General features: G+C 40.3%; 1 protein-coding gene across 1 annotated transcript; it reads right to left on the bottom strand.

Annotated features, from left to right (window-relative positions):
- Positions 1 to 890: 890 nt before the first annotated feature.
- LOC110882542 (palmitoyl-monogalactosyldiacylglycerol delta-7 desaturase, chloroplastic) lies at positions 891 to 8030 on the bottom strand. Its single transcript, XM_035978655.1, has 5 exons — positions 7800 to 8030; positions 7528 to 7668; positions 7264 to 7404; positions 7067 to 7173; positions 891 to 1159 (listed from the first exon to the last, which is right to left on the bottom strand). Exons 1-5 carry the CDS (start codon positions 8010 to 8012, stop codon positions 946 to 948), a joined length of 816 nt encoding a protein of 271 aa, XP_035834548.1. The 5' UTR covers positions 8013 to 8030; the 3' UTR covers positions 891 to 945.
- Positions 8031 to 9526: the final 1496 nt, after the last annotated feature.

Here is a 9526-nt window from a genome sequence, read left to right as displayed (position 1 = left end):
ATCTCATGTGTTAGAATAAAACTTAATCGTAGGACAGTTTTATTGAACACACTTAGATGAAAAGCTGCTTAGTTTGCCCGTTGTTCGCATGAAAACCAGGGAAGGGGATTAGGGTTTTGGTAAGAGCACTTTCGTGCTGATAACGTGTTGTTAAACAATAACCTAATAGCAACTAACATACAAACTATATAAACACACGAACAAGGAACATATGATTATTGAGAGAAACATAGTGTAGAATTATTATTCATTGATTTCAATATCATATACAAATGCCATTATATATAGGCCCTTACATTAGTACAATAGTAACTAAAGAGATAAGAGTTTTCTATTACAGTGCATTTACTCCAGAGAGTCTTGGCTCTTGTGGAGGGTGCAACTCCTGTCAAGTGGCAGGGGGCTGGAAATTTTCTCGGGGATCACCAAGCCAAACTCTGCTGCCTAGACGTGGATCCGGTTAAGACAACATAGTTCTAGCGGCCGGAGTGGGGCGGTGGGCCTGCGAATTGCGGGTGTGGATTATGCCGTTTGTTGTAGAAATTCACCGATCAAAAAAAAGAAAGAGATAAGAGTTATAGATGTGGATAGTCACTACATAATGGATGCATTCATAATAGTTTTTATTAAAATTAAAATTTATATTTAAACCGAGTCTTACTGTATACATATTCATATGATTTACATATAAAAAAACTTATCAAATCTTTTTCGCTATATGAAACATATGTAACGTGTAGTTACTTATTGAATGACATGATCACATTACAAAGGGCCTATTATAGCAGCATACTAGAGGCGATACATATCGTTTAATTACAACAGAAAATAACAAAGCAGAGAATCACACCAAAGAGCATAACAATCTTAAGCAAATACAAATAGTTGAAGTAGAAAAAAAGTGTATATCTGACAATTGATGCATGGCTTGTAATTGCTAAAAGATCATTTCAATTTGCAATCAGAAGCAAATGATTTCTTAAGCTTGTGAGCTTCACTCGGCAATTTCACATTGGTAGCCAATCCCACTGATTTAAGAAAGCAAATCATATACCAAGTCAGATCAATTTGCCACCATTCAAAGCCATGTCTAGCTGAGTACTCAAAAGCATGGTGATTGTTATGCCACCCTTCCCCAAAAGCAACCATTGCCACCCACCTGTATTCAACGTGTCTCGATTAAACCAACAATATATATACATATGTGTATGTATATGTGTATATATATAGATAAGGATTTCGAAATATACCAGTTATTTCTTGACAAATCATTAGTATTCCAAACTCGTTCGCCCCATATATGACAAACAGAGTTGATTAAAAATCGAGTGATAGAGCCAAGTCGTCCTAACTCCCTACATGCAATTGCACACACTCTTGTGATACCCTTATGCTTTAATCAAATAATAGAAAAAGGTGATATGATAAGATATTTCGGGTGTTACCAAAATCCAAACGAGGTAGGGGAAACCACCCCACGCATAAACAAGTGCCCCGAATCCAAATAGATGCCACATATACGTGTCCCTGAGGAACCTATAGAATGCTTGACTTTTTAAATCTTCTACATTTTTACGTTCCTGATACTAAAAACCATATAACATAAATTAATAACATGCGAAAGTTTATATTATTAAATAAAATGATACGAAGTTGTGCAAAAGTTTATATTATTAAATAAAATGATACGAAGTTGTAAAAGCATCCACTGTAACACCCCCAAAATTCCACCTGCGGAAACCCCGCGAGGCGTGTTACGCATCAGAGTTTGAGCCACCAATCACATTGAACCAATAATAGATATTTAAATAAGTCATGACATTAATTACTAATATAAAATGTCAACATGTTATCAATTCTCAAAAGTTGTGTAGAGGAAGCATGTATTAATTCGTTTAGTAATAGTTTCATGATAACATTCAAAATCAATGTAACGTTTATAAGTCACCCAAGAGTCTCGATCCATGACCACTCCAGCACTCCCAGATAGCAAGTCCATGTTCCAAACGTTAACGACCTACAAGCATGCAAACAAGTGTGTCAGACTACGCTGGTGAGTTCAAAGTGTTGTTTACGTGTTTGTATTACCAGATATATGTTAATACGATTCAATGATATGTTACGATGTTGCTCAAGTTAGATTACCCTAGGGACTACGCCCTTACGTAACCGAGGAGTGTGCCTCTAAGCAACCCACTATGTTGTTCGGTTAGTTACCCTAGGGGAACCGCCCTTACGTAACCGAGGAGTGTGCCTCTAAACAACCATAGTGAAACCCAGATAATTAGTACCTAATAGCGCTATCAACTAATCACCCCCATTGCCCTCCAGGCAATAACCAAAACCGATTAAGTTATTTACCCAGTGTTTCCCTTCCAAATGTTTACCAGTTGTCCCAAACCACCGGGACGCATGCTTGAGAAAAGTGCAGTGAACTCACCTTAGGGTTGCTCGGTAAGATTAAGTGCTTGTTTAACAGTTGATTATTCAAACCCTATCGTGGTTACGAAGACAGTCAGTTTACATGCACGTAAATCCCACATTCAACATTCACATTGCACAAGTAGAGTTCACATACATCACAAATCATTATGCAGTCGTAGTAAGAGATCATGTAACACAATAATCCATAACAACATATAACAAGTATTCGGGTCTCCTGTGACGTTCACATTACACGTTCATGTTTCACAATACGCTTAACAGTTATTTTGTTATTCACATAAAAGTGTGACTCAGTTATTATTAGGCCCATTGAGAGTATGCAACATGGCCTGATCCGCCAGCCTATCTGAATCAAACATGCAGTATACGGCCCAACATGGCTAACCCAGTTATAGTGTGTGTGATCCAGGTCTCAGTGATACGACCGAAGAAGTAGTTTGCGACCCACTTCCTCCGTGCGGCCCAAGCTTCAATGTGCAACCCCATGTTTTAACTAAAGTCGCCCAAAACAATTTAGAATAGATGTGGCCCAACCGGTTGATAGTTCACATAATTGATTTTTATTCCAACAACACACAAGCAGGTCATCGATCATCATCCACTTACCTAAATCCAATTATTATTGCTAATTATTAACATGACTGCTACTCGGTTAGACCCAACCCACGATTATTTGTTACACCCTTATTATATATATGGCTTTGTGCATTAATCAAATACTTCATAGTTTATGTAAAAGTCCCTGGACCCTCATATAATCACTACCCACTTAAATCTCTTAATCATAAGCATTATCATTAACAACTAATGGGCCCCTATCCTACCCACTGTTATACAATTCGAGTAAAAACCACAACATATCCACATTCATTCATTATTAATTTTAAGAAAACACATCAGGTAATATTTGCATATATCCTTTCTACGTGAACCAAGTACTACAACATTGCCCCTTACACATAACACTTTTGACTATCAAAACATCATTAACAGAATATTCATACTATCTCAATCGTTTGTGATTATTAGCCTAAATTACGAACCATTAATAGCCACGAGGGGCGTACATCAAACCAGGAAAACTACACCTCAATTACATCCACATAATGACATCGATCAACACAACTGATCATACAACGTCACGAGCACAGTTTCAAACACATCAATACATGTTCTCATATAATCGAACAAGTGGTGATACTAACCGGTGATGGCGATCTCGACTGGGGGTTGCTTCTACTGTCGCAGTTCGATTAGAAGGGTGGGGGTAGGGTTTGTTTATTTGAGTCTGATTATGATTGTTACGTACCCAACATATATTAATAACAATGAACTAAAGTCGGTTCCTTACTTGGCCAGCCGATAATGGATTCAAGCCCAATGTTTAATCAGCCCAATAATTAGTCTAGATGTATACAAGTCCATTTACTTGGTTGATACTATTTAATTTAGGTTGCCGTGAGATGTAAGTAAACTGTTTCTATGATGGGCCGATTTCAGCCCAATATGTTCCTATTGGACCACAAGGGTTTTGGGTGCGGCCCAATTAAAACGGCTATTATAATACGAACACGAGGACATGGAAACATATGAAAGAGAAATACGAGAAACAAGATAACGTGACGAATAGATACCGACCTTGAAAGTTAGGGTTGTCACATCATCCCCAACTTGAAAAGAATTTCGTCCCGAAATTTGGCAAGCGTCAAGTGTGAGAGAAACGAAGTGAGAAATCAGAGTTGTTGCGGGTGCGGGTTCTGCTCAGTTGTGACATCATCCCCAACTTGAAGGAAATTTCGTCCCGAAATTCACCAGCGGTGACAAGAGTTGGTTCAATCCCTTAAACAATTGAGAACATTGAAGTTTTAACATATCCTTCCGTTCCTACGCGAACTTCTGTCCACGTATTGGAGTTTAACAAGCCCTCACGATTGTCATAAGACTCCTGCTAACGAACCTTGACTTCTTAGCCCATGCTTTCGATAGATTCCCTGATATATACAACTGATCCGATGACCTCAAATTCCGGTAAGGGTATCACCAAGGTTTCACCGGGCCACCACTGCCTTAAACCTAGGGTGTACATACCATTACAATAGATATTCCGTTTCATCAATTAGCCTGAGTTTGTGAGCCAAGTCACCGTTTGTTCCAGTAATCCGAATGTCTCACGCGTCGTAAAGTAAGGTTGCCAAAGAATGGGACCCAAATGTGTCCAGTTATGTAGTAAGCGTCGTCTGCCTTCTGTTCTAATCGCTGTCGTGAGCCACGTATGGCTTCGGCTTTGACATTTTCGGGTTTCAATGCTTCCACCTGAGCGTTTCGTATTTGTGCTGGAAGGCTAGGCTGAATCGTAAGCTGTAGCACTCGCACGTGCCGAGGTAGAGTGTCCTTCCGACTGAGGGCGTCAGCCACAACATTGGCCTTGCCTGGATGGTACTTGATAACGCATTCGTAATCGTTCAGTAGTTCAACCCATCGTCGTTGACGCATGTTTGAATCCTTCTGCTTAAGAATATACTCGAGACTCCTGTGATCGGTGTAATCGTGCACCGGGTACCGTACAGGTAGTGTCGCCATATCCTAAGCGCGAAAACTGCAGCTCCCAGCTCTAAGTCGTGTGTCGTGTAGTTCCGTTCGTGATTCTTAAGTTGGCGCGGAGCGTAAGCAATGACCTTGTCACACCGCATTTATACACATCCGAGACCTTGGATGGATGCGTCACAATATACTACGAAATCGTTTGTGCCCTCTGGCAAAGAGAGAATAAGTGCGCTGCAAAGCCTATCCTTCCGGTGCTGAAGAGCAGTCTCCTGGGGCTCTCCCCAACGATAGGTGACACCCTTCTAGGCCAGTAGTGTAAGTGGCTGCGCAATCTTCGAGAAATCCTTGATAAGATAAACCGTCTGTAGTAACCTGCCAAACCCAAGAATTGGCGTATCTCCGTTGGCGTACATGGTGCAGGCCAGTTCCTGATCGAGTCTACCTTGGATGGATCGACATGGATCCCATCCTTGTTCGCTACGTGGCCTAAGAAGTGGACTTCACGAAGCCGGAAGTCACATTTCGAAAACTTGACGTACGGCTGTTCCTTTCGAAGAAGCTCCAAAATAAGGCGTAGATGCTACTCGTGTTCCTCCTGACTCTTGGAGTAGATTGGAAATGTCGTCGATGAAGACAATGAAGAACTTGTCTAGTTAGGGTTTGCACACCCTGTTCGTAAGGTCCATAAATACGGCAGATGTGTACAATAATATCAAACCATCCATCATATCAAACATAAAGTATAGTAGTTAAAATAATTCATAAAACCCAATACGATTGATGTTCAAACCAAACTTTGTTTGAGTAGCGAAAACATAATAATGAAAACCCAAAATAAGTTATAAGTTCAAATATCGTTCATCGCGTCCCCTTGTCCTAACACGAAAGCTCGACCTCTTGCCTCGTTGCCATTGTTGTTGTTTCCAGCATTGTCGTTATTCTGGCGGTTGTTGTTGTTGGCGTTCTGGTTTAACTGAGGGCAATCCCGTTTAAAGTGACCCTCATCACCACACTGATAGCACCCCTTCCTGAAGCCCTGGTTCTGCTGGGGTGGTTGCCCCTGTTGTCCTTGGTTTTGCTGGTTCTGTTGCTGCTGGTGTTTGGGTTGTGAGGTCCTACAATCCCTGGCCTCATGGCCTGACTTACCACACTTGTTACACGTCCGACCACACGACCCCCAATGATGATAGCCACACCTGTTGCATCGTGGCTTCCTCCCTGCATACGAACCCTGGCTGTGGTCGCTTCCATGGCCTGGATTGACAGAAGACGACTGGCTGATCTTGCGGCTGCTGTTGTCTGGCCTTTTCTGAGTCTGGCCAGCACTAGATACTTTGTCATGATCACTCCACTTCCGCTTGTTAACATTAGCGGACGCAGTGGCAGTGGGTGCAGCAGCAGTAGCGGCCGAAATACGCGGGGGTAACGATTCGCTTTCTACTTCTTGGTCCACAATCTTATGAGTCAGACGAACGATCTGTGTCAGATCATTGAGATGGGCTGCAGTGACCAAGCTCTTCACACGCGGAGGCAACCCTTTGATGAATAACTCAATCCTCCGAGACATAGGCCGGGACAAGTTCGGGCACATGTCGGCCAGTTCATACGATCGCTTCACATACGCTTCGACTTCAGATCCAACCATCTTCAAGTCGTAGTACTCGTTTTCCAACTTCTGAACTTCATCCCGAGGACAGTACTCCTCCCTGATCAGTTCTTTAAAGTCTTCCCAGGTTGTCGCATTCGCTGCCTCGATGCCCAATAACTGTACCTGGGCGTTCCACCACGTTAGGGCACCATCTGCCAAGGTACCCGCAGCATATTTCACCCTGTCCCCAGCGGGACAGTTACAGATAGCAAACACAGACTCTGCTTTCTCGAACCATCTTAGGAGTCCCACAGCCCCTTCAGTCCCGGTGAAGGTCTGTGGCTTACAGTCCATAAACATTTTGAATGTGCACGCAGGCTGGTTAGGTTGAGGTTGCGCTTGTTGACCTAGATGACGGAAGGGAACACATTATATATACATATGTGTATGTATATGTGTATATATATAGATAAGGATTTCGAAATATACCAGTTATTTCTTGACAAATCATTAGTATTCCAAACTCGTTCGCCCCATATATGACAAACAGAGTTGATTAAAAAAATCGAGTGATAGAGCCAAGTCGTCCTAACTCCCTACATGCAATTGCACACACTCTTGTGATACCCTTATGCTTTAATCAAATAATAGAAAAAGGTGATATGATAAGATATTTCGGGTGTTACCAAAATCCAAACGAGGTAGGGGAAACCACCCCACGCATAAACAAGTGCCCCGAATCCAAATAGATGCCACATATACGTGTCCCTGAGGAACCTATAGAATGCTTGACTTTTTAAATCTTCTACATTTTTACGTTCCTGATACTAAAAACCATATAACATAAATTAATAACATGCGAAAGTTTATATTATTAAATAAAATGATACGAAGTTGTGCAAAAGTTTATATTATTAAATAAAATGATACGAAGTTGTAAAAGCATCCACCTTCTCTATAATGTAGGCACTGTCAAATAACCAACCCATATGGCTAAACCAAAATCCATAAGTGGGAGTATGTGGATCTTTCTCCTTATCAACATATTGATGGTGATACCTATGGATGCTAACCCAATATATTGGATCCCTCTACATGCAAAAAGAAAATAAGTGAGATCGTTTGTTAAACATAAAACCCAATGTATAATAACATGCATCTTAGTAAAGGTAAAGAAAAATAGTAAGCAATAGAAGATCTAATGAAAGTCAGATTAATATACCTGGATTGCTAGAACCCCAAAATAAGCACATGTGTATTCGAGCCATTTGGGTAGCTTGAGACTATGGTGCGATAGGGTCCTATGGTAACACATGGTAACACCCATCATTCCACTTAAAAAATAAAACAATACTGCATACCCAAAAGCATCCCAACTGAATGTAGATGGTGCATAAAGTGCCAAAACATGTAGAGAGAAAATCCCGAAGGCCATTCTAGCGTCGAGGATCCTCCATTTTCGTCCCCAGAAGAGGTTTCTTTTCCTTGTTATCACCACATCAGAGAAAATTATTCTCTTATGCTCTGATTCCTTTGCAGCATTTGACAACATTTTTATATTGTGTCTAATTTAATACTTTTAAAAATGACACTTTATTCTAATTGTAGGTTGTATTACTACATTTGCTACTGCTTCGGGTAGATGTGAGCAAGTATTTATAGAAGTTTGTGCGTACGTGTGCATACACAATACGTATATGCAACATGGCATTATAGCCTAGTGGTATCTTGGTGGTGGGATAAGACTTATGACCATTAGGTCATGGGTTCGATTCCCACAAAGGGGGTTTTTCCCAGATTTATTGGGTTTCCTCCTGAATTGGTGTATAGACATTATTGCCTAGTGGAGATGGATATGATCGGATGGTTCTGCTGGTGGCACGATGATAATCTAGTGGTCCGTCAGTGATCCAAATTTGCCGTTCAAAAAAAAAAAAAAACACAATACGTATATGTGCATTTACTCAATTATTATAAGCCGCAAGTATATGTGCATCTGGCCATTTGGGTGTCTGAATGAGGTATCTATCTAGTGATTATTGATACTTGAAATGGTTAGATCAGGTAACCATGTTTATCCGCTCATAGTTTTACCATTTATATTTTTCACTTGTATTGTATATTTTAGTAACTTAAACTACTCTTTTTTTTTTAGTTCGAGATTTGTAAAAGCAGTGGTATTTTTAGCTGTTAAACTGGTGGAATCGTAAGGATTCAATTAGTTTTAATCTTTAGGATATGGTCATGACCCTTAAGATCAGTGGCGGAGTTTGACCAAAAGTTTCAGGGGGCGTAAAGTTATGGGACCCAATTTATATATTGTATAAATATTTAGAAAAAATTAGGGGGGGGGGGGGGATCATATATAAATTTAAAATTTTCGAACGAAAAAACAAAAATTTTACACTTATAACCGAAACATTGGGGAGGGGGGTGGTGAGTGCACCTCCCGGTTCCCACTAAACTCCGCCCTTGCTTAAGACCACTATTACCCTCTATGTCAGCGCCATTCACCCCACTCTCATCTACCATCCTTTATGGTGTGGTCATGACCCAAACCACCGTCCCCCTTTTTTTTTAATTTATTTCGTGTAAAATATATTTAACTAATTAAAAAAAGAAGGGTGCATGATTGTCATGATTTAATCCACGTGAACCGTGATGATTCTCTAAGAGAGATGATATAGCACATTACACATCATTCTAGGTGACAATCCATTACTCATTACTCATGTCTTTGCATGAAATTTTGCATGACTAAGGGGTTTGCAACTAGAAACCACGAATTCAAGTATTCAACTAGTGGTACTTTTAGATTTACCAATTTTAAAATTCTAACAAAGATTTGTAATACTAGTAATGTTAGTTGTAAAATTGCTTATTTTGCAACCGGAAACAAATGAACTGAATAAGATCGGTCTTTAGAGGTGTTCGTCGAATCAAATATCG

Source organism: Helianthus annuus, chromosome 10, assembly GCF_002127325.2.
Source record: "Helianthus annuus cultivar XRQ/B chromosome 10, HanXRQr2.0-SUNRISE, whole genome shotgun sequence".
Taxonomy (NCBI): Eukaryota; Viridiplantae; Streptophyta; class Magnoliopsida; order Asterales; family Asteraceae; genus Helianthus; species Helianthus annuus.
The sequence above is the reverse complement of the archived record's forward strand: the minus strand, read 5'-3'. Positions and strand labels throughout refer to the sequence as shown.

Excerpts from the sequence above, each read along its gene's own strand:
- LOC110882542 (XM_035978655.1), bottom strand. The coding sequence starts at position 8,012 with ATGGCCTTCGGGATTTTCTCTCTACATGTTTTGGCACTTTATGCACCA. Across the intron at positions 7,669-7,799 it reads TTGGGGTTCTAGCAATCCAG|AGGGATCCAATATATTGGGT; the intron begins GTATATTAATCT and ends TTTTGCATGTAG. Across the intron at positions 7,405-7,527 it reads GTGCCTACATTATAGAGAAG|TATCAGGAACGTAAAAATGT; the intron begins GTGGATGCTTTT and ends TATGGTTTTTAG.